This window comes from Oryzias latipes, chromosome 10 (genome assembly GCF_053564925.1).
Source record: "Oryzias latipes strain Hd-rR chromosome 10, Olatipes_Hd-rR_3.1".
NCBI lineage: Eukaryota > Metazoa > Chordata > Actinopteri > Beloniformes > Adrianichthyidae > Oryzias > Oryzias latipes.
In genome coordinates this window covers 34,824,924-34,849,623 of record NC_136246.1, presented here as the reverse complement: position 1 = coordinate 34,849,623, position 24,700 = coordinate 34,824,924, and the positions used below count along the sequence as shown (strand labels likewise).

Sequence of the window (24,700 nt, the reverse complement as noted above, 5' to 3'; positions counted from 1 at the left end):
TTGCGTGCCTCGGATCATGTGACCGGCCTGTTACTTCTACTTCGTATTGAGGAAGACCGTGAAGCTGCCAAGATGCAGCGGATGAGACAACATGTGGGTCCTGCCAAAGTCAAGGTGCACGTTCAATACGCCTATTCTCAGCATGAAGAAGAACCAGAAACCGCTACACTACCACAACTCACAAAACAACTGGCTGATATTCAAAGACTATTGGCGTCTCTGACTGCTGCCCAGTCCAGCTTAAAGTCTATGGCAACCAAGCCCACATCTAGCCATCACTCTAGTGAAGGTCAGGTGGTGGGCAAGTCACAAAGAAACCCCCGTTCTGCACCTAAGCCCGGCTATTGCTTCAGGTGTGGTGAAGATGGGCATATCACAACTCACTGAAGTAACTAGGGCTGTGTATTGGTAAGAGTCTGGCGATACGTATCCCGATACGCGCCCTGCGATACGATACACATCCAGATATTTTTACTGAAATATATTTTCTTTCTGTTTTTTTAAATATGAAAGAAGAAACTCTACCTGAATTTTAATGTCTTCCACTGTAATAAAATGGTCAAATTCAGTTTATTTAATGATCACAATGTTAAGCATTGCAACTGTATCTCACATATAAGTTGCTTTTGCCAAAGCAAACTCATAGTGCTTTTATTTTGGTAAGTTAAAATATAGAAAGGGAACAGTCAACATTGTCTGATTTCCACAACAAAATATTTTTCAGTGCAAGAAAAAACAAAAAATGAATGTTCCTTAACCAATAAGTTTCTATTGGGAAATAAAATGCTGTGTATTTAAACATTGCTTAATGTAGTTTTTCCAGTACTTCGGTTCAGGAGCCTGAATGGTGCTTCAAAAATAGGGGGGGAGGGGGGGGGGGGGGGGGGGCACTGATTCTTTCCAGAAACAATAAAGTGTGATGATGAGGCAGCAGGACAGAACGAAGGAAAGTTGCTTTAATGGGACAAAGAGGCTTTGTTTACATCAGTCTGCTCTGCTGCACCTTTGCAGCCACGTCTTTTCACACGCAAGTAACTGTTAACGCTCCTCGCCATGATGTCGGCCTTTTTCCAGAGCGTTGTACACATCACTCTGATCCATCAGGTCGCTTAACTAGAATCTATTGCTGGGAGGTTCTGCAGAACTTTGGCCCGCTTTGCAGATAGCATTTTAGCCGATGCTAAGCGCATTAGCCGCTAAAAAGCACCACAATCCTCGTTTTTATGTGTTACTGGCAATATGGCTCAGAGTTTCTGTTCTGTATCCATTCCAAGTAAATATGAAGTAGTTCATGTCTCATAACAACGAAACAAGCTGCCTCTAGCTGACGTCTTCCTGTTGTTTTGTGTGGTGTAGAGCTGCTCAAAGAGACTCCATGTTCTCTGCTGCCAACTAGTGTTTGGAGGGTGAAGTGGACAACAAGAGTCAGACACTGAAGGATGCTCAGAAATAATTAAATAAATATCGTCCTGGCTGCATTTTGAATCGATACGAGTCTCACCAAATGAACTATGGCGATATTTTCCCAAATGGATTATTTCTTACACACCTAGTAGTAACCCTCCGAACTCTGGCCCTGAACCCTGGTTGCTGCTAAGAAGAAACCGAGAAACATGGCAAGTGGAAAGAATCAAATTCATCTACACATCAGTCTTTAAACTAAATGAAGTTCCTGGAACTTCTCCTGGAACTTCTCCGGACCCTAAATGTCCCAAGAACTTGTTTACCTGCAAAGAACAGACTTATTCTACTTTAGTTATCAAGTCACATCTGCCGAAGGGGCTCATTGGATCCAAATGTGGAAGCAAAGTTGACATCGCTGGTCAAATGTCACAGTTTACTTGACACTGGCTCACATGTTACTACTGCTCCTGTGTTGTTTTACAACAACCATCTGTTCCCCCAGCCGTTGCAACCTCTCTGTGAGCTCCTACGCATTGAGGGTGCCAGAGGGCAAGCCGTTCCCTACTTGGGTTATATCAAAATTACAGGAAAATTTCCCAGAGACTTTGTTGGTGGTGAGACAGAATTATCCACAGTTGCACTTGTTGTTCCTTCAGTATGAGACTCAGTATCAAGTATTCAACTCAACTCAACTCAACTTTATTTATATAGCACTTTCAATCAACAGCAGCTGACACAAAGTGCTGAACACGAGAAATGAAGAAAACAAACACTAAAACATCTTAAAACACAAGATTAAAAATAGAGAGATAAAAACAATAAAACCAGTACAGCAACACAAAAATAACAGAAGTCTCATGTTGTATTAAACGCCAGAGCATAAAAATGGGTTTTAAAAATGGACAGTGATGGAGCTTCTCTGATGGACAGTGGCAGAGAGTTCCAAAGCTTTGGAGCAGCGACAGCAAAAGCTCTGTCCCCTCTGAGCTTCATCTGGACCTCGGTACCTCCAGAAGCAGCTGATCAGCTGATCTGAGGCACCGGGCTGGCAAGTAATGAGAGAGAAGTTCAGAGAGGCACAGCGGGGACAGACCATGTCTTAAAGTGAACTCTAAAATGCACAGGCAGCCAGTGGAGAGAAGTTAAAATTGGCGTGATGTGGTCTCTCTTACGTCCTCCAACCAGAAGACGGGCAGCTGCATTTTGAACACGTTGGAGAAGTGAGAGAGACGACTGGCTGAGTCCAACATACAGAGAATGACAGTAATCCAGCCGGGACGTGATGAACACGTGGATTACTGTTGGAAAATGTGCAGCTGTTAAAAAAGGTTTTACCGTAGCAAGTTGGCGAAGATGAAAGAAGCTTGACTTCACCACTGAGATTAAAACCCAGATTAGAAACATTTGTTTTTAAAAAGTTAGTCAAGGGACCCAAATCAACTTGGGAAGGTTCACTAAAATCACTCGGTCCAAAAAATAGAACTAGAAATAGAACTTTTATTTTCATTAAAACTCAAAAAGCTAAGGGCAAGAAGACATGACAGGAGCTGTTCATGGAGAGATCATCTTTTTTTAACTGCAGATAGATCTGGCTGTCATCTGCGTACAAATGAAAAGAAATGCCGTGCTTCCTCAAGATTGACCCTAAGGGTAACAGATACAAAGAGAACAAAAGTATTAATCGGAATGAACACTCTGGAACTACTCTATGACCAGCACTTGCATAGTGAAGACGACAGTTTCCAGCCAGGAACATATGGGTACCAAGTTCTCCTGGACCTACTCCAGTTAAGACATCAGCAAACGCAGTTGGATAGTGAAGGAGTAGTGGGACACTCCAGCAAAGCACCAGTTGTCGTCCCTGTGGGGCACACTGTCATCATTGAGGGTGCCATTCACACCAAAGCGCCTGTTTCAGGCTGCTGTGCGCTAATAGAACATCCCGCTACTCCATTTGCTGTGGGACTTTGTGTCACAAGCTGTCTCATCACCATCTCACGCCACACACTGCACAGAGTTCCAGTCACCCCCAAGACCGGGTCAACGGGTCAGAGCAGGACGTGTGCATTCCTTCTCTGAGCACCATTGCTGATTTTGTGTTAGCTCCTCAGATTCTGTCACACGTTACATCAGCTGAAACCACCCAAAGTCTTCAACCAGACTTTGGTGATTCTGGCTTTCTGCTCTCTCTACCAACAGTTTTCCACTTCAGTACCGTGCTGGCAAACAGAACCTTGATGCAGATGCGCTATCTGGACATCCACATGATTCTTTACCCGACTTTTCCTCAGATAATGATCTCATCCACCAGTTCACCCAAGAACACAGCATAAATTCGGACATGAGATTGCTCCAGAAGCTATTGCGGCCATCTGTCAAAGCTGTTTAGCAAGAACCAGCTCTCTATCTACTTCTCCTGACCCTTACTCCATCACACTCATTGAGTCGCTCACAAATTCTGACAAGGCCATCCCTGACCGCTAAAATGAGAGTCACCATGGGCTGCCTGTTGATCCTTCCTTGTCTGCTGAAGAACTCAAGGCAAAGCAAAGATCCGACCTTTCAACTAGAGAGGTCATACACCCGCTAGAGATGGGGGAACAAGTTCCTCCCATAGCAAGACAAAATCTGCCACAGGAAGATGTAGATGAATGTGAATTGCCTTATATCATGAACCAGTCACCTGAGCGTTTCCAGGTTGAACACGTTCCTGTTGCTGCTGTGCCCATTCTTACCGCTGCTGCTGATCCAGAGTCAACGCTTTTACCTCAACCCTTAACTGGTCCTGGAGGGTCTTCTGCTGCTGCTGAAGCTGCTGCACTTTCCTCACATGTTGAAGTGCATGTGCTTGTGAATTCATGTGTATGTGAATGTCTATGAAGACTCTCATTCATCCAGGTTGGTTCCATTGTAGTAGGTTTAGGGGATGTCTTCTGGACTTGGTTTTAAAGTTAGAAGACGTTTCACCTCTTATCCAAGAGGCTTTGTCAATTCTGAAATAGCTGGTTGAAGAGCTGGTATTTATATGCGTTCATGGGGGGAGGAGTCAGACCTGAAACTGGAGGTATTATCCACTTAGCCTACATGGTTTCGGGTCGTTAATAGTCCTTTGTCCTCAGCTGGGGGTTGGGGAGCCAGTGACTCCCTCTCCAAATTGGTCCTCTCTTTCAGCGGTTAACGACTCAGGTGGAACTGGTTTGGTTTGTTTAGGTTTCATAACACTGCCGTAGATGGATGGAAGAATAAACCTGAGACCACCATTCTTATTAAGAGAAGGTTTATCCTTCTTGACAAAGATGGCTTCTTTCACTCCTCGCTCAAACCATCCTTTCTCTCTGGCTAGAATTCGGACTTCACTGTCCTGGAACGAGTGAATTGTGGCCTTCAGGTGGAGACGCACTGCAGACTCAGGTCCACTTGGGTTGGCTCTGCGATGTTGGTAAAGCCGCTTGTGTAGAGGTTGTTTGGTTTCTCTTATATACTGTTCATTGCAGTTCTCTTTGCAGTGGATAGAGTACAAAACATTACTCTTTTTGTAGCTAGGAATTTTGTTCTTTGGATGAACCAGTTTTTGTCTGAGGACAAAAAAGACAAAAACTGGTTCATCCAAACAGATCGGTTCTAGAATGTGAGGAGCGTGAGCTTCATTTACAGAATCCCAGTACATGTAAAAGAAGGCGGGGCATGTCGTTCCATCACTTTTCCTGCTGTAGGGTTTGTACCGCCCCACTCCGAGCTAGTTTGAAAAAGGTTGTATTTGTGACATAGAAAATATTCTGGGCAGTGCCAAAGTCTCCATGCTCCGCCCCTTTCCGATCAACCACCTGCAGACAAACAGATCCCATCAAATCAAATCAAATCAACCTTTATTTATATAGCACTTTTTCAACAACATATGTCACTCAAAGTGCTGTGCATAAAATACAATAAAATTTAAAAACAAGATGACAAGACAAACCGTGCGACCCCCCCCCCCCCCCCCGCAAAAACACACACACACACACACATCAATAAATAAATAAATAAATGAATAAATAAATTAAAAAAGTGATAAAATGATAGAATGTAGAGACCAGGCTTTGTCCTGAAGTGGGGAAACGATATTTTGGGTCATGAACATCTTTGTTTTCCTCTGAGCTGGAATCTGGATCTTAGTGCCGTGGATGTTTGATGTCCTGCTCTGACTCTCTGTCTGCAACCGGTGAGGAAGCCACTGAACCACAGCAGGTTGAATGGGGCAGTCCCAGGTCCACCAACTTGGCCACCCGTTGGTGGGAGGATGGTGTTGAAGGCCAAGCTGTAATCCACAAAGAGCATCCTCAAGTAGCTCTCCCGCTGCTCCACATGGGAGAGAGCAGCGTGCAGAGCGGTTGCTATGGCAACCTGTAAGCAAACTGGTGTGGGTCCAGATAACTGGTGTGGGTCCAGATAACTGGTGAAGGTCCAGATAACTGGTGAAGGTCCAGATAACTGGTGTGGGTCCAGATAACTGGTGTGGGTCCAGATAACTGGTGGGGGTCCAGATAACTGGTGGGGATCCAGATAACTGGTGGGGGTCCAGATAACTGGTGGGGATCCAAAGAACTGGTGGGGGTCCAGATAACTGGTGTGGGTCCAGATAACTGGTGAAGATCCAGATAACTGGTGGGGGTCCAGATAACTGGTGGGGGTCCAGATAACTGGTGTGGGTCCAGAGAACTGGTGGGGATCCAAAGAACTGGTGGGGGTCCAGATAACTGGTGGGGGTCCAGATAACTGGTGGGGGTCCAGATAACTGGTGGGGGTCCAGATAACTGGTGGGGGTCCAGAGAACTGGTGTGGGTCCAGAGAACTGGTGGGGATCCAGATAACTGGTGTGGGTCCAGAGAACTGGTGGGGATCCAAAGAACTGGTGGGGGTCCAGATAACTGGTGGGGGTCCAGAGAACTGGTGGGGATCCAAAGAACTGGTGGGGGTCCAGATAACTGGTGTGGGTCCAGATAACTGGTGGGGGTCCAGATAACTGGTGTGGGTCCAGAGAACTGGTGGGGATCCAAAGAACTGGTGGGGGTCCAGATAACTGGTGGGGGTCCAGATAACTGGTGGGGGTCCAGAGAACTGGTGTGGGTCCAGAGAACTGGTGTGGGTCCAGAGAACTGGTGTGGGTCCAGAGAACTGGTGGGGGTCCAGATAACTGGTGGGGGTCCAGATAACTGGTGGGGGTCCAGATAACTGGTGGGGGTCCAGAGAACTGGTGTGGGTCCAGAGAACTGGTGTGGGTCCAGAGAACTGGTGGGGGTCCAGATAACTGGTGGGGGCCCTATAACTGGTGGGGATCCAAAGAACTGGTGGGGGTCCGGATAACTGATGGGGGTCCAGTCCCCTGAGAGGGCTGCCATTATGTGACTACAGACCAGCTTTTCAAAGCTGTTGGAGTGAGAGCCTCTGATCTGTAGTCATTGAAGCTGGAGATGTGTGGTTTCTTGGGAAGGGGAACCATGGTGGAGGACTTCAGGCACAGTGGGACCGTTGACTGTGCCAGGGATTAGTTGAAGATCTTTGTGAAAACCTCAGACGGCTGGTCCGCACAATCCCTCAGCACTCGCCCCGGGACACCATCAGGACCGGCAGCCTTCCTGTGACTGACTGCAGGCCGGCCGCGTCTCACCTCGCCTCATCCAGGATGGGGGGTATGAATAGATGGATGATGGAAGTTCGGGGTGAGGTGAACGTCTGATGAACCTGCCGCTCTGCAGAAACTATGTTCTAGAAAACAACACAGGTAATTGGATTTAGTCTAAAACGGCATCATCATAATGAAAAGACAACCGGGAAAGCTTTGAGAATAGAACTGATGGATCCAGAGGTCAGGTTGGAGTCCGGTGATCGTGGGGTTTGTCCTTTCATCCACTCAGAGCTGAAGGTCGAGTCGACAGTCTTTGATCGTGGTTACCGGAAAGCTCACAGGTCAGATGCAAACCTTGGTAGAAAACGTGCAGCTTAGCTCCAGATGTGCATGAAACTGAAGAGTTTGAGGATCTCCTGGAGAAAGCTTCTGTTTTCTTCTCGGTGTCCTGCAGCCTCAGACTCTCAGCTCAGTCTGAAAGCCGTTTCACTTTTTTCGGATTCATCAAAGCTGAATAAAATAAAAAACATTTGCTTTGACTGAGATCATTTTTGGTCGTATCTTTCTGAAGATGCGACCTCATGATTGTGACTTTTATGGAGGTCAGAGGTCACCTACACAAGTTCTTTTTTCTAAACCATGCAGATATTTTGGATGAATAAGGATCTTCCTGTAAACGTTGTTCACACATGGAAACTGGAACCTCTGTTGTCTCCTTTGCAGGAGATGTGGTCGACATCTACCAGAGAGAGTTCCTGGCTCTGAGAGAACGTCTCCACTCAGCCGAGCAGGAGAACCTGCGGCGCTCCAAAGAGCTGAACCTGGTTCTGGAGGAGATCAAGAAGGCCATCGCTGAGAAGCAGGCGCTCAGAGATATCAACCGCACCTGGAGCAGCCTCTCTGGTCAGTCCAGCATGGAGGTGATGTTCTCCAGCTCAGACGGTTCTGATGCTTCTTGCAGGTGTTCTGTGTCAGATTCCCCCTGGCGATCCGCTCAGAGAGAGACGCAGCTCTGAGCGGATCCAGACGCTTCATTGTCAGCAGGGAGACATGGGACTCCGCCTGAGACATTCAGTTTTCTGCTGGTCTCCTCTGCTCTTCCATGTGTTCGTAGAAGAGACCCGGCTGAAGCTGTGGAACGTGAGCAGCAGCAAAAACCTGCTGCAGCTTCCCTCCATCTTCCATCACCTTCCTCACCTGCTGAACAGAGAGGACGGCCTGCAGCCCACTGTGCACCTGGGCCAGGGACGCACCGGAGGTAAGCGCTGCCAGACGCCACGTTTCTGCCGGAGTCTGGACCAAAACTGGCAAATGATTCTGCAGGCTTTGCTACGAGCAGCAGAACACAGGAATCCCTGAAACATGTTCATGAAAACACTCACACTTTCAAATAAATCAACCAAAAATTAAAGCTCAGTAGTGACGTTTCTGGATTCCTGCACTTTGATAACGTTATAAAAGGTGAGTTTGGAAAAAAGGGATCAACGTTTATTATAATATGAAGCAATAAATAAAGCTCCTAATGACTACATCTGTTATGACGTCTCCCAGAAATCCAGCTGTAGCGTCATAATGATGTGACGCTATGATGTGAAAACGTCAGATTTTTGTTTTAGATGGAGCTAACATAGCATGCTAATCATAGCATCCAGAGAAGTTCTGACACTTCAGCTTCTCTACTGGAGACAAGAACTTAGAGATGATTAGGAAAACCTGCACCAAATGTCAGACCTGAAGAATCGCTGTGGGGAGACGTGAACAAATTTTAGCGAAACAGCGAAAGATTTTATGATGGAAAAGTAATGACTTTAAAAGGAAAAGGATGATAAACCGCAGAGGAACAAACACCAAAGAAAATGCTTCTATAAAGAAAAGAGACTTTTAAGAATGCTCTTTAGAAACAAACCAAAAACAGGAAGTAGGCATAAGAAATACAACTATCCGTTATTGGGGATCATCTGAAATCAGAAAAAGGAACATTTGAGTGAATGACTTTAATAAAAACAAGACAAAAGCTTCATGGACTTCATGAAACCGTGTGATCATGTGACCGAGTTAAAACAGCATATCGGGTTTATCTGTGCACATGTAAACCCTGCGGAAAGAGTCTTTAGAACCTCTGAATTCTGACGATGGACGTGGAATAAAATGCTTCCTGGTGTCTTTTGAAGCTTTATTCCTCCGGTTCCGTCCGGCGCCAGAGTCCGCTGAACTGGGCTGAAGCTCTGGGTTGGTTCCCTTAACCACATCAGGTGCTAAGAGCAGCTGAACCGGCTGGACTCTAGAATGACTCCAGAATCCTGTTTAGTAGTCCCAGAATGTCTGGCTGCAATGATGTTTGAGCCACCACTTTCAATGAAATGTCCATGAAAACAGCCATGAACCGGTGTTTCCAGCTTCCATGTTCAAAGCTTAAGTCCGTGTCCGGGCTCTATGTACAAACCCGGCGTTCATTAAACGCACGCTAAAGGTCAACCAGGTGAACTTTGGCCAATAAGTGACTCAGATTTGGTAGTGACGTATGAATGGCGTCTGTTTTAAATCACAGAAATGCCAACTGTTTGAAATTTGATCATAAAAGTCTTTCATATTTGGGAATCGAGCTGTGAAAGAAAAAGCCGCCAGATTTACAGCGCTACGACATTTCACAGACTCTTCCAGCTGTGGGAACATGTGCTAGTAAACCGTAGCAAAACAACAGAAGGAGAAGCCCCTCCCTGCTTGTCTGGTGTGAACGCTGCATGCCAAAAGCAGGTCCATGAAACTACGTATACCGATGCTCCGGACTTCCTGTTTGAAGGTCGTCCCAGGCTGAAGGAGTTTGGGATAAGATTCAATCCTTAGAGAATCTGGATTCTCAATGCCAGAGTCAGAACGGTCCAAAAGGCTTTAACGCTGCACGGAGGGCAGCCTCTGCCTGAAGGCCGGCGCAGGAACAGAGCACCTTTCATGGGACAGGAGCTCGCTGAGGCCCCTGTGATGCACTCAGCATTCCCTGGAGAGGAAAGTAAACAGCTCCATTCAGGCAGACTATTCAAAGGCCGTGCTTGTGTGGGCGTGCACGTCCTGTCTAATGTATTTACAAGATGTTTTTATGCCTACTAAAGCCTTTTCTGACAAGCTGGCCTTTTCCAGAGACGGTAAATGCAGATAATAGCAGAGGCAGCAGATGAGCAGACTCTAGTGTGTGTGTGCAGAGCTGTGAGCATGAATGAGGGCAGCCAAATGCATTTATGATGCACTCAGAGGAAAACTAGTTTCAGGCACAAATGTGTTTTGTTAAAGCACTGACAGATAAAGAGGAGAGTTAAAAACTCGTTTTTTTTTTCTGGAAGCAGCTGCAGATGTTTGACCATGGAGAGGATGGAAAGAAGAACTGTTCTCTTAATCTGCTTAATCCGGCACACCTCGGGGTTGCTGGAGCCTATCCTCGTCCCCTGTCAGGGACACCTGGACGTCCAGCCTTCTAGTGTGTGTTGTTTTAAACACTGAAGGTAGAGACACGCTGGGTTTGTGACGCGCGTTCAAATGGCGGCTTTTCAATACAGTCAGTGTATTGAACATGACGCACCTGTCACAACCAAATCCAGGGCCCTGATTGGTCAAAGTTCAACCAGGTTAACGTTCAACATGCGTCTGATGGACACACATTTGTATGTAGAGGCCGATCACAGTTGGAGCTACGCATGAACACCAACACATTTGTGCACGTTTACATAGACTTTGTGTTGGAAGTTGGCTCTTGAACGCACGTTGCTGAGGGCGGTGTGAATGTGGCTCCAGGCTGACTTGAGTGCTGAACGCCCCCCTAGTGGTTCCCTTGTGAACTGGCCTGGCTCCAGCTTTAAGGAGGGTGAGAAAATGTGGCTGCTGTCCAACCAAACGTCTTCTCTGTGTCTGTGTGCAGTGTCCGTGGTCATGGGCATTCCCAGTGTGAAGAGGGAGGTCCACTCTTACCTGACCGACACGCTCGCCTCTCTGATGTCGGAGCTCAGCCCTGCTGAGAAGGACGACTGCGTCATCGTGGTCCTCATCGCAGAGGTCAGTAGATGTTGGCGTGTGGAGCGATGTCGTGACGTAAAAATGCGATCAACGTCTTGAAGCCACCGCCGCCAGCCTCTTGCTCTGCAGTCCAGCTTCTGTTTCAGAGTCTTAGTTAAATCTGCTCACATCACTGCCGAAATGGAGGGAAACTGCATGAAGCAAAAGGGGGCCTTCAAAATAAAAGCACATACTCAAAACTGTTAACACAAATATCCATGGTGACCATACGGGCCGGAGGGACGGAAATATCAGTCATGGTGGTCATTTGGGTACTTTCTTGAGTTTTACATATGTTTTTGCACTGACAGTGATAATAATTCATCCATTTTTAATATATCTGTGCTGTTGTTGTGAAGCTCAGAACTCTGCCCAATGTGAACTTTTCCTTCATGAGTCTATCAGCTGTCCGTCATCTTTCTGTCAGAAGGAATTCCTCTTCATCTTCTTCTCAGCAGCTTCGTCAGAAACCCACAGAGCTCAGACTCTGCGAGCTAACGCGTCACGTGGCGCCTCTGCAGATAAACGGCGATCAGCGACAGCACTTAACGCTTTTAATGTGAGCAGATGTAGCACATGAATATTACATGACTGTAGCGTCACTGAGGCCAACACTGAGCAGCCGTTATTGCACTCCAGCAGGATCACCTGAGAATCTGAGGAACGTTTATGTCTAAGGAAATATATGAAGAGCAGAAGATCCATCCCAGTCTCTGTGGTGTGCTGCTGAGTTGGGTTTATCCTAAAGATCCTCAGCGGAACTTTTGGTCGGTTCTAAAGATCCGGTCATCTTCTAGATCTTCTTGGTCCTTTGATAATCAGCTGCACTGATGCAGTCAGCAGATCTGCTGCAGTTCTATTTTTACATCAGCTGGATTCTTGTTGGAGCTTCGATTCTGATGGAGATCTTCTGATGGTTCTATGGAACCAAAGCTGAATATAGTTCTGGTCCGGTTCAGCCGAGAGACCAGCAGAAGATGTAGAAACATGCTGGTTCTTCTGTTCAGACATAAAACCTGTGACTCCTCCCACAGAAAGGAAGAAACGTGACTCCTCCCACAGGAAGGCAAACACGTGACTCCTCCCACAGGAATGCAGACACGTGACTCCTCCCACAGGAAGGCAGACACGTGACTCCTCCCACAGAAAGGAAAAAACGTGACTCCTCCCACAGGAAGGCAGACAAGTGACTCCTCCCACAGGAAGGCAGACACGTGACTCCTCCCAGGACGTTCTGGTCAGACGGAAAGACTGAAGTCTCTGGAAGAGAGTACTGAGTACCTCTTTGGCCGTCTGGCCCCGCCCCCTGATGAGGAGGAGACACTTGAAGCGAAGTTTCAGTGAAGTTACACTGGAGAACAGTGTTCGGGGCATTTTTTTATAAAAAGTATTTATTTTTCTGAGTTTCTGTCATTTTAAAGTTCAGGAAGTTTAGATTTTAAACAAGTTATTTTATTTTATTTTTTACCGTTTATTTGTTTACAGAACTTTAATGTTTAATATGTAAATAGAGAAAAACATTTATTTGTGTTTTTTTTTCAGTTTTTCAAAACTATTGTTTTTGTTTTTAGAATTAAAATGTTTTGGTGTTTAGTAATAATCAATATTATTCTTACGTGATATGAGTCATATCACTGTAAATATAAACTGTAAATATAGAAGCTAAACACAGACTGTTGTGTTATCTGCTGTTTTTAACAATGTTTTAGTCGGTAGTTGAATAAATTCAAGCATAAATTTTGTTTCACAGATTCTTATTTTGAATTTAAATGTTTTTCATTTTGTTCATTCGTTGATTTGATTGAAACTGACGTTGAACGTCTGTGTTTCCAGGCTGACCAGCAGTATGCCAGCAGTGTAGCAGACAACCTGAAGCGCCTGTGAGTCAGTGTGCATGCCGTTACCATGGCAACAGGCCGCAGCATCCATTTCCCCTCCCTGATTCCTCCCTCCGTCCTTGTTTCCTTCTTGTCTTAGAAAACTGGTTCATTTCAGCTTCTCTTGTGTTTGTCTGATTCCCAGTTTTCCAGTAGAGATCCAGTCCGGACTTCTGGAGGTCATCTCGCCGTCCGTCCACTTCTATCCAGATTTCTCCCGCCTTCGAGAGTCTTTTGGAGACCCCAAGGAGAGAGTCAGGTGTGTGCAGTGAGGAGCCTAGAGGAGGAAGTTTGTTTCCTCCTCTAAGGTAGAGACAAAGTGTCCTGTTACCTCCAGAATCATTCAAGAGCTCCCATATTTGATCATTAGAACCAAACAATAATAACAATACATTTAATTTGAAAGACCTTTCAGAACACCCAAGGACACTGGACAGATTCAAAAGAAAACCCAATAAAATCACAACATGTTAAAAACAAGAAATACATTAAAATCATTAATAAAATCAGATAGCAGAAGATCAGGGAAAGCAGATTTAAACTGGTTTTTGGTCTGGGTGTAAAAATTGAAAAGGAGTCAGTGTTAAGGATGTCTGGGGGGAGAGAGTTTCAGAATTGGGGAGCCGAGGGGCTGAAAGCTGAAGGGAGGAAGAAGACCGGAGAGGAGGAGGGGGGGTGTTGATATGGAGGCGATTAGAAATATAAGAGGGAGCAGGTGATGGAGGGCTTTGAACGTGTAGAGAAATGGATCCATAAAGAAGAATAACTGATTTAAAGTTGGAGAGAAATCCTGTGATGCTGAAAATGGAGAAACAGCAGCTTTCATGAAAGCCACCAAACTCAGAGTCCAAAGAGTAACTGATTACTTTTTACTTTAAAGCTGTAGTGTAGGGATCTACTTCACTGGAGCTCAGTTTCCCCTCTCATGGATACTCCACGGGATCCTCTTCTGGATTCTCCTCTAGATCCCTTTCTGGATCCTCCTCTTGATCTTCTTCTGGATCGTCCAGTGGATCCTGCCCAGGATCCTCTTCTGGCTCTTCCTCTGGATTATCCTCCTGATCTTCCTTCTAGATCTTCCTCTGGATCCTCTTCTGGATTTCCCCCTAGATCTCTTTATGGACCTTCTTCTTGATCCCCCTGGATCCTCCCCAGGATGCTCTTCTGGACTCACCTCTAGATCATCTTCTGAGTCTTCTTCTGCATCTTCCTCTGGATCCTCCTTCTGATCCTCCCCTGGATCTTTCTTCTTGATCCTCCTCCTGATCCTCCCCTGGATCTTCCTTCTTGATCCTCCTCCTGATCCTCCCCTGGATCTTCCTTCTTGATCTTCCTCTGATTCTCCTCTGGATCTTCCTCTGGATTCTCCTTTGGATCCTCTTCTTGATCATCTATTGGATCTTCTTCTGGATCCTCCTTTGGATCTTCCTCTGAAACCTTTTCTAGATCTTCCTCTGTATCCTCCTCTGGATCTTTCAGTGGATCTTCCTCTGGACCCTCTTCTAGATCTTCCTTTGGATCTTCCTCATGATCCTCTTCTTGACTGTCCTCTGAATACTGTTCTGGATCCTCCCCAGGACCCTCTTCCGGATCTTCCTTTGAATCCTCTTCCGGATCCTCTTTTGGATCTTCCTCTGGATCTTCTTCTGGATCCTCCTCTTGATCCTCCTCTGGATCCTCTTCTGGATTTCCCCCTAAATCTCTTTATGGATCTTCTTCTGGATCTCCCCCTGGATCCTCCTCAGGATGCTCTTCTGGACTCTCCTCTAGATCATCTTCTGGATCTTCTTCTGCATCTTCCTCTGGATCCTCCTTCTGATCCTCCCCTGGATCTTCCTTCTTGATCCTCCTCTAATTCTCCTCTGGATCTTCCTCTGGATCTTCTTCTGGATCCTCCTCTTGATCCTCCTCTGGATCTTCCTCTGGATTTTCTTCTGGATCCTCTTGTGGATCCTCCTCTGGATCTCTGTTTTTTGGAAAAGGCAGGTCTTCAGGTACAGCAGAGAACTGAAGGTTTTTGGTTCAGGAGTGTTAGAGGCTGTTGGAATCTGCGTTTTCCCTCCAGTTTCCATTAGAAGCCACTTGTTTTCATGGTTGGGGTGGGGAGCGGCTGACCCCCTGCCCCTCTGGAGCTTCTAGAGGGGGGTGTGGCATGAGACAAGGCAGCTTCTGTTTCCCCATAAGAGCCTTTTGAGCCGTGACTGCTGTTAGGCCTCAGAGGGATTATAAAAAGCCTGTTGGCTCCCTGCTGTAGGGCAGCCTTTACAGGGGGGGGGGGGTTGTCACAGAGGGGAGGGAGGAGGTCTGTGTTGAAGGAGGAGATTCACAAAGAGCTTCTGTCTGAGCTACAGGAACGAAGATGTGGGTCTTCAGAGCAGCAGTGCAATGGGGGGTGGGGGGTCAGATTTTATTGCTCCCATAGGAGGACGGTGGTGTTTTAACCTTTTACAAAATAGGCGGGACAAAACAAAAAGATGGTCATAGGTTTGCCCCCCCCCCATCTTTGTAACTGCCGTCACACTGACCCCTCCCTCTCCTCCATTCTAAATGTAAATGTTTTATTTTTACCTTTCTGTTTTGAATTTTAACGTTGGTTTGATTTTTTTTGTGTCGATCGTCTGTCTCAATAAAGCTTTGATCATTAAGGTGGTTTAGAGGTGCAGGTGTGAGCGTGATCATGCATGGGCCCACAGAGTCAGCTGACACACTTTATTTTGAAATCTGCAGCTTCTGCTTAAAGCTGTGTACATTCTATGGAAAAAAAAAGGTGGAAAAGTGTGAAGTCAGCGTATAAATTCATGAAGGAATCTGCAGAACAACATTCATTCTCAGATAAACGGGTCCAGAACTTGACGAATGGTTCAGTTTTAGGTAATTAAATCTGAAGATAAGGGCGGAGTCACTGTCCCTGATGGTTCATGATGACTCCTCCTCTTATGCAGGTGGAGGACAAAGCAGAACCTGGACTACTGTTTCCTGATGATGTATGCTCAGTCTAAAGGAACCTACTATGTGCAGGTAAAGCTCCACTGGGGGATGGATGAGTCGGATTCTAGTCCTCAGACTCAGTGTTGTGTGATTTTGTGTACTCAAGAACACACTACACAGACACACAACTCCTCACTGTTAATTCAGCCCAAAAACTCAAACAAGCTGTCTCTGAATGAGACACCAGGGGGCGCTGTCCTTTCAGATTGCTTTGTTTTTGCGTTTGAACAAAGTTACCAATGATATTTGTGCGTAATAGCATCCATCTTCTTGTAATACCACAGACGGCCTGTAGGTGGCGGTATACACACAGCAATGCTGTCGTCTGTCTTGAGGATTTCAGGTCCTCATAAACCCGCTCACACACACACGTCTGCAGACACACTCTGACTTCTAGTCCAGAATATTCTGAAAGGTCTGGTTCTGATGAAACCCGTTTGGCTTCATCAGAACCAGCTGATGCTCAGAGGAAGATGAACGTCTGCTTCTGTCTTCCAGCTGGAGGACGACATCGTCGCCCGGCCCAACTTCTTCACCACCATGAAGAACTTCGCTCTGCAGCAGCCGTCCGAGGAGTGGATGATCCTGGAGTTCTCCCAGCTCGGCTTCATCGGTGAGACCCCCACTACAGGAGGAGCCCCGCTCTGTTAGGGGGCCCGCTCTGTTAGGGCCCCTGCTCTGTGAAGAGGTTTGCTCAGTAAGGGCCCCTCAGTGAGCGGGTCCCTAACAGAAGACTGGACGTGGCACGTGTGACGTCACCCGTAGAAAGACGCGTTACCTCTGGCTCCAGCAAAATTAAATCAGTTCAGTCGCCTATTTCCCTAAATATGGACGCCGCCATGTTGGAGCCAGGCGACTGTGATTGGTCCGAGTCGGTCTGAGTCACTTTTCTATGACGACTACCGTCACCAATCAGGACTGAGCTTGTTGAAAGGCCACACCCCTTCCACTGAAAGCAGCTCTGGGGAATCTGTCAATCAAGCGTTTGAGGTTGGGGTCAGCAGACTCCACCTATTTTTACTCAGACGTCTAATAGTTCAGTTTATGACTTGAACAACTAAAAACAGACAACAATAATAAACAAAGAGGATTATCAAGAAATGTTTCCTGGATCAGAATCAGATCCAGAATGTTTCTTCTGACCAATAGAATGAGTATCAGCTGTTTGTTTCTCTATTGAGGTCACTTCCTGTTTGGAACACCGGAGGGAGGGGCCACTCAGTCCAGTCCTCATATACAGTCGCTGACCTTCCTCTGTGAGGAGCCATGTCCTTCCTCCTACTCCCTGGTGTCCTGGCTGTGACCTCTCCTCCTCCTGACTGGGGGCCCCTGGGTGTCCTGATGCATTGATCTGTTTGAAGCTGACTCTCTGACTGACATCAGACAGGGGGCGCTGTGGGGCCGTTCTACGATTCAGACGCTCACGTTTGGGGTTTGGCTCTCTTTGATGCCGGTTTGCTTCTTTGGGAGCTTCTGGCCTGCAGAGACAGCTCTGGTCTGTGACCTTCACCTGGCTGTGGTTCCTGTCTCCGGCTCGACTCGCGCCCCGACTGTCCCTTCAACCACGGCTGGATGAAGCTCGTCTGCTGGACTTTTATATATGTAGTTGTAGATTTAGATAAGTTAATTCTTCTCTAAGAGTTCTGGTAAATCGCCTGTCCGTCCTGGGGGAGGATCCCTCCTTCATCACCCCTGAGGTTTCTCAATCCGTTTTTTTGGGGAGTTTTTCCTTACCGTGAAGGGGGGTCTAAGGGCAGGGATGCCAGTATAGCTTAGTCAGTTTGTTAGTTCATTTTAGTATTTTCCTATTGAACTCTTTGTATTCATGATCCTTTTGATTTCATGTTTTACTTCGAAGCCCATCGAGACGACTGTTGTTGTGATTTTGGGCTATACAAATAAAATTGAATTGAATTGAATTGAATTGTGACCGTCGAGGTGCGACTTGAAGGTCGCCTGAAGGTCAGGCTGGACTACACCTAATGGCAAGGCAAGGCAAGTTTATTAGTATAGCACAATTCCTACACAAAGTAATTCAAGGTGCTTCACAAAACAGAAAAATGCATTAAAATCACAATACATCATAGAAACAATCAACGTAAAATTTACTTTAAAAGAAAAAAAGAAAAGAAAAAAAATTTGAAAAATGATTTAAAAATAAAGGAAGGAAAGGAAAGAAAAGTGCAGATAGGACCTTTCAGTCATATACACGGCTAAACAGAAATGTTTTAAGTCTAGATTTGAACATGAACACAGAAGAGGCCTGTCTTATGACTTCAGGGAGGCTGTTCCAGATTTTAGCTGCAGAATATTGAAACGCTGATTCCCCTTGTTTAGTTCTGACTCTGGGCATCAACAGGAGGCCGGTCCCTGAGGTCCTCAGAGTACGAGATGGTTCATATGGCACTAACATGTCAGAGATGTACTTTGGTGCTCGGCCATGGAGAGACTTGTACACTAATGTGAACCACTAGAACCTTCTACAGGATCATTAGGATCCTCTTCTGTGGTCGTCATGGTAACCTTCTTGCTCGTTTTCTCAACCTCTATGTTAAGTTGACCGCGTCCTCCTTGCAGGAAAGATGTTCAAGTCTGCGGACCTGTCGCTCATCGTGGAGTTCATGCTGATGTTCTACAGAGACAAGCCCATCGACTGGCTGCTGGACCACATCATGTGGGTCAAAGTCTGCAACCCGGAGAAGGACGCGGTGAGTTCCTGCCCGTGGTCCACAGAGGCCCCATCAGAGGGCAATGGCGTTCTGACCCGTCTGTCTCCACCAGAAACACTGCGACCGGCAGAAGGCCAACCTGAGGATCCGCTTCAAACCCTCGCTCTTCCAGCACGTCGGGACCCACTCCTCTCTGGCAGGGAAGATCCAGAAACTGAAGGTAGATCAGGAACAACCGTCCCATCTTCATGGGGAGGCTCCATCGCCTCACCTTCTGACCAATCAGGATCCAGACGTCTGCTTTAAACTCCACTGAGACCGTTAGAGGAAGACGTTCTTCCATCGGGTCAAAGGGGCAGACGTGTAGAGGATGCAGCGGCGCCACTTCTCCGTCAAACCAGCTGATCAGAACGAAGAACGATCTTCTAATGTCATAGTCTAGAGCGGGACAGGAAACCTCCTGCCAGGAGGGGATTTTCAGAATAAAACACTGTGAAAATCAAGGTTTTATTCTGAAAATCACCAGCAGTGATCTGGACCAGGATCTTCTTACAGGTGTGACATCAGTGTAGTGTGGGTCCATCTGAAGCTCCGCCCTCGTAGAACCGAGTCCACATCTGCACAAGAAACCAGAATGTGGATCTTTACTGTGAAAAGAAACTTCAGGATTCATCTTCATCATCTTCATCAGGCATACTTTGTGTTTCTTTAAGAAAATGTCAGTTTTTAAGATTTTCTGTAGGCTTTTAAACCGTTTTTTATACACGTTCTGAAGGTTCTTTTGTAAGTTCTTCTTGTTTTATTCATAAATGATCAAAACTGTAACTTTTGAAGACATTTGCTTTAAAATGAGACATTTTAGGAAACAACAGGCTGACACTGAAACACGTTTTATTTTGTGGCTTTGCTCTGCTGCTGGTCCTTTCACAATAAGAGCTCCTCCCCATGCGATCATGGTGTCGTTTAGAGAAACGTCCTAAAATCCCTTTTCTGTCAGAAGTGTTCACGTTTCAGGAGGTTTCCATGGGGATCCATCCTTGCTGCTGAGAGTCTCTGGGATGGTAGAGACAGGAAGTGGTCATCTGCAGCACGCCGGTCTGAGTCTTTGGTGACATCCTGTGTCCAGGATAAGGACTTTGGGAAGCAGGCGCTGCACAAAGGCCACGCCAACCCGCTGGCAGAGGTGACCACCAGCCTGAAGACCTACCAGCACTTCACCCTGGAGAAGGCCTACCTGGGGGAGGACTTCTTCTGGGCCTTCACCCCAGTGGCTGGGGACTTCATCAGGATACGATTCTTCAGCCCCGTCCGCATCGAGAGGTGGGCGTTGGGGGGGGGGGATGGGGGCGGCTCAGAGGGGCTGTTTTAAAGTTTCTGTCTGGTGTTTTCAGGTATTTCTTTCGGAGCGGAAACATCGAGCATCCAGGAGACAAACTGTTCAACACGTCTGTGGAGGTGCTGCCCTTCGACGTGAGTTCCTGCTGTCTGCAGCTCGGAGGCGTTTAGGAGCATTAAGACATAAACAAATCAAGTCATGAGTAGAAAACGTTTTTGTTTGAATCCTTTGAGTCTTTTAGCTGATTTGATCTATTTGATTTGATTTGGTTTGAGCTGAAGGTTCTTCCACCATCTGGAAGCTGAAGGACTCCAGAAGCTGAAATCTGGAGTTCTAGAACCGTAGAAGCTACAGAAACGGACACTGGAAGCCCCCAAAAACTGGTTTCAGTTTGGTCAGTGCCCCTTTTCTGAAGAGGAGGGGCTGTTGAACATCTGATAAACCTGGTGGTTTGTGCAGAAATCCTGTGAGGAAGAGGCGGATGCATTTAAGGAGGGTCTGAGGGCAGGGATGCCAGTTTAGTTTAGTCAGTTTGTTAGTTCATTTTAGTATTTTCCTATTGAACTCTATGTATTCATGATGTTGTGAATTTGGGCTATACAAATAAAGTTGAATTGAATTGAATTGAATTTACCCCTCTAGTCTCAGGTAAGACACACCTGACCCCCAAGGGTAAGATGCTCACTGGCCCCGCCCTCACATCCGCCCAGCTCCTCCCCCTCAGGGATGTTTGCAGCTGTGCAGCGTTCCTGCAGGCTCCAAGCATGACGGAGGTCCATGTTCCCTCCCAAAGGCCGTCTTTCAGAGCCAGACGTTCTTCAGCCGCACCGACCCATCAGCAGCACAGATTCCCGTCAGCCCGTGCTCCCCCTGCACTGGGGCTGGTGGGGGCAACTCTGAAAGACCTCTGAAGGCCGAACAGAGCCCAGAGTTGCTGCAGGAGCTGAGGGGAGGCGTGATGCAGAGGAGGTGCAGCTCCTGCTGAGACGGAAAATCAAGCTTCACTGAGAGCAGGGTGGAGGCAGTTACCATGGCAACGCTGACCTGGTTCCAAGCAGTGGAAACCATAAAACTCTGCAGATGGAGATGAAACCTGATTGTAGAAAAAGTCCAGACTGAACTTGTTTCTCAGCGCTCAGCTGTAAACCCTCAGCGGGGAGCAGAGGTTCTGCTGTCTGCTGAGTCACTGCAGGACACAAAGGCTTTCTAAACGTCAGAGAGAAGCACAGAATCCAGGTTCCTCATGAGGCTTTGGTCCTCTGGTGGCACACACTTGATCGGTTTCTCTGGCTTTGTGTTTTCCAGAACATCCAGGCGGAGAAGGAGGCCCTGACTGAAGCAAAGGACCGAACGCCAAAGTACCATCGCACGGAAGACGGCTTCATCAGAATAGGTGAGACAGACTGAGAGGAGGACATTCTTCTGCTCCGACTGTTGGATTCTTTTCACATCCTGGAGGTCACATCAGCACATTGGCAGGACCCAGACTCATGACCGTCTGGTCTTCAGTTCATGTCGGACCTCAGAGTTCTGTCTCTGAAACGTCCTCTAGTCCTGAAAATGTTCAGAGGGAACCGACTCTGGAAAACGCCGACCTTCGCTGAAAGTGAAACCTCTGATGGAAACGGGACATGGAGCTGCAGAGGATCTTCAGCATACACAGATGCTCCTTCAGGAGGAAGAGGAGCAGCTGTCATTAACACTTCATACTTTCATGTCCAGGACACCAATCTGTAGAAATCTGAAGATTCATGACATTGATGGTTGTGTGGTTAGAATCCAGCAGAGATCGGGTTTCATTCCTGAAACATGGGTGCAGACGCAGCTGCTGAAACGGTCACAGCTTCTTCTGGATGACGCCGTTCAGGATCTGAGCCGATGGACTCTGCAGGATCCTCTGTTCTGTGGGTCAAGTTTTCCTGAAAACGTCTTCGTTTCTGCCGAACACCTCTCTGGAAGACCAGCTGGACCCCTCTTCCAGGGTTCTGAACAGCATCTGCTTGGACCCTCCTCTTCATCGCTGCATCATCTGGACCCTGGCTGAGGATAAACCCAGCGTGAGCAGGAAGGCTGGTCTTTGTGGGATTACAGTGGCTCGTACCTGAGGCCTCGCCGCTGGAAGATAATCCCCTGGTAATCCTGCAGGGATTATTGCTCCATTGAGGAAGAGCTGAAACCAAATGCCGCACGCAGATGACCGTCTTTTCTTGTCAAAGAGCCCGTGTCTGCGGCGCCACCTGATGGACCCTGGGGAACTGGGTTAGCTTCTGAAAGTCTGATCCAGTTTCCTTTGAGGCTGGCTTTGGTCCTCCTCATCTTCCTCTGGATGAGGGAGGAAGGAGCAGCTTTGTTGTCATGGTGATGTTTCCTGTTCGGATCGTCTGCTCGTTTGTGTGTTTTTATGGCTGTCTGGTTTGTGTCGTCACCAAAGATGCTAACGGGAACAGAAGTGTGGTGAAGGTAGTTCTGCAGCGGAGCATCACTGCGGCTTCCAGGATCACATGTTCAGAAAACACACCAACAACAGACCTCCTGATGCCGAACGGCCCCTCTCATACTTGTTCTTTCAGGAATGTTCCAGAACGGGATTGCAGAGGGGGAGGTGAACCCCACCTTCGGCCCCTTGGAAGCCATGCGCCTGTCTGTGGTGACGGACTCACCTGTGTGGGTGATCCTCAGCGAGGTGAGAATCCCCAAGGAGTTTGAAAGATTTCTGGAGGAATTCAGTCGTGGACGCCTGCTTTCCAGCGTAGTTTGGCCTGGGTGTTAGGTGAACTTCCTGTTTTACGTCTACAATGGCGTGGCTTTGACTGGATTCCAGAGCGGTCTGCCGCTGAAAGTCCAGCAGATGTTTTTCTGAAGCTAAAAGTGGCAGAAATGCTTGAATCTGTGTGGCAGCCGGCTTCATGCTTTTATTTTGTATTTTGGGTCACCAGCGTTTGGTTTTCATTGTTAGTGAAGGCTTTACGCTCTCATTCTGTTTCCACAGATCAAACTCTTTCATAAATTCCACCTTTAAAAACGATTGATTTTTAGATTTAACATTTTGATGGTTTTTGTATTGACTTTAATTAAGACGATCCCAAACTTTAGTTTCATAAATAGGCAGATTCTCACTTTTGTCCCTCTGGTATTGCCGTAGGTCGGGATGGTCTCGTTTTCCCTAACGTTCTGCGTTTGTCCCCTCAGATCTTCATAAAGAAAGCAGAGTGAAGCTGACCACCGGTTGGTAGGCCCCGCCCTGCCTCCTGTCCCGGCACTCCATGCTGGCGTGGTCCTGCAGTGACCCCGTGTGGGCGGAGCTCCGCGCTGCAAGAGTCAGACTGAAACAGACGGAGGTGAAGCTTTCTCCTGGTTGGCTCCCTGGAGCAAATACTGTCATTATTCCTGGACTCACCTGTACGTTCTGCATCACTGGGGATGTGAGGCTCCGCCCACCCACCCCCGTGACAGCCCCTCTCAACACAGAGAGGTCCCTCGGGTGGGGTGGACACACCTCTTTGCCTTAATGAGAAGCAGCGCAGATTCAACTATGTAGCATTCCCAGAATCCTTTGCTGCAGCCTTTGAGCCTCTAGAGGGCTGATGAAGGCGGTTTCTTTGTCGCTGGCGGCGGCTCCCCTGGGTTCTCACTGTTCTGTGGTTTCCAGGACGGAGTCCTGTGTTTTTTGGGGTCTTCCACGGAGAGACTCGGACCTGCTCCGCCCGCCTCAGAAACACTACGGTTTCTAATAAACGGCTCCCTTCCCGTACCTGTGCACGTTTGGTTCTTTGCCCTGACGGTCACATGACACGACGCCCGTGCAGCCGCCATGCTGGCGGGAAGCTGAGCCTCCTGATGTCACCGCTGGAAGGTCCTGCTGCCGTGCAGACGCCAACATCATCCTGACGTCACACGGTCTGAAACATTCAGGCCATTATGTCCAGCGCAGGAAAAGTTCCATTTAAAATATTTCATTCAGTCAAGTTTCCAGACTTGTATAAAAGCTAAGATCTGTGTGAAGTCTTAGCTTCTTAGTCTTAGTCCTGGTGAAGGTCTGGTCTACAGAAGGAGCCTGCGTCAGTGTCAGAGACGCGTCAGGTGGACACGATCCCATCTGGGCATGAACTCCATCATCCTCACCTGCAGATGAAGCTCTGCCATCAGGAGCCGGAAACGATGAGACGAAGCTGAAGACGTTCAGCCGGGAGGAGCGACTCCCACGGGTGAAGGTCACGTGACGGTCACCGCTACAGGCCGAATGGGCGTGTCCTGGAAGAACGACCCGTTCACACTGACAGGAAGAGTTATCGGTCTGTTACAAACGTCTTTTTCATCCTTTATCCATTTATTCCTGTTGGAGTTTGTGTTCATTTGACCTGATTTGGTTTTCCTCCGACATATATTTAGTTAAAAAAAAAGAAAAGTAATTATGATGGAATATTTTTATGGTGCGAAAGTGACATTTATAAATTATACAGTCTTAATTGTTTACAAAACCAGCAAACATGTAAATATTGATCTCTGCATATATTCTTTAGTAGTTAAAAACTTAAATGAGTACAAATACTATTGCTGGGCAGCTGTGACATTGTAACGTCCGGGTGGATGTTACAATGTCACATCTTGTCACGCCAAACAGCACAAAACTGAAGCTTTGCCCTGACTCCTCATTCACTTTCCGTGCGCACGCGCTCTCACAACACACCTTTAAACACTGGTTCCTCCGCCTCCACCCACTCTCTTCCAATCACATTCATCGAACCGACCAATGAAAACACAGAACATAAGATAGATATAT

General features: G+C 47.2%; 1 protein-coding gene and 1 long non-coding RNA gene across 3 annotated transcripts in view; one reads left to right on the top strand and one right to left on the bottom strand.

The window, feature by feature from the left end:
* Nucleotides 1-23,671, top strand: part of mgat4b (alpha-1,3-mannosyl-glycoprotein 4-beta-N-acetylglucosaminyltransferase B) — a 47,952-nt gene extending 24,281 nt beyond the window's left edge. For both annotated transcript variants that reach the window (XM_023959425.2, XM_078954450.1), the window contains exons 2-15: nt 7,733-7,912; nt 8,124-8,267; nt 10,917-11,050; nt 12,884-12,930; nt 13,073-13,186; nt 15,870-15,945; nt 16,414-16,528; nt 18,493-18,623; nt 18,697-18,804; nt 19,711-19,904; nt 19,976-20,054; nt 21,226-21,313; nt 22,491-22,603; nt 23,110-23,671. In XM_023959425.2, the coding sequence (XP_023815193.1) occupies nt 7,733-7,912; nt 8,124-8,267; nt 10,917-11,050; nt 12,884-12,930; nt 13,073-13,186; nt 15,870-15,945; nt 16,414-16,528; nt 18,493-18,623; nt 18,697-18,804; nt 19,711-19,904; nt 19,976-20,054; nt 21,226-21,313; nt 22,491-22,603; nt 23,110-23,133 (1,547 nt within the window). In that variant the 3' untranslated portion in view covers nt 23,134-23,671. The remainder of the gene's footprint in view (nt 1-7,732; nt 7,913-8,123; nt 8,268-10,916; nt 11,051-12,883; nt 12,931-13,072; nt 13,187-15,869; nt 15,946-16,413; nt 16,529-18,492; nt 18,624-18,696; nt 18,805-19,710; nt 19,905-19,975; nt 20,055-21,225; nt 21,314-22,490; nt 22,604-23,109) is intronic.
* LOC144994951 (uncharacterized) lies at nt 17,901-23,146 on the bottom strand. The gene is made up of 2 exons (XR_013658693.1): nt 23,038-23,146; nt 17,901-19,201 (listed from the first exon to the last, which is right to left on the bottom strand). It is a non-coding gene; the product is annotated as an uncharacterized LOC144994951 (long non-coding RNA).
* Nucleotides 23,672-24,700: the final 1,029 nt, after the last annotated feature.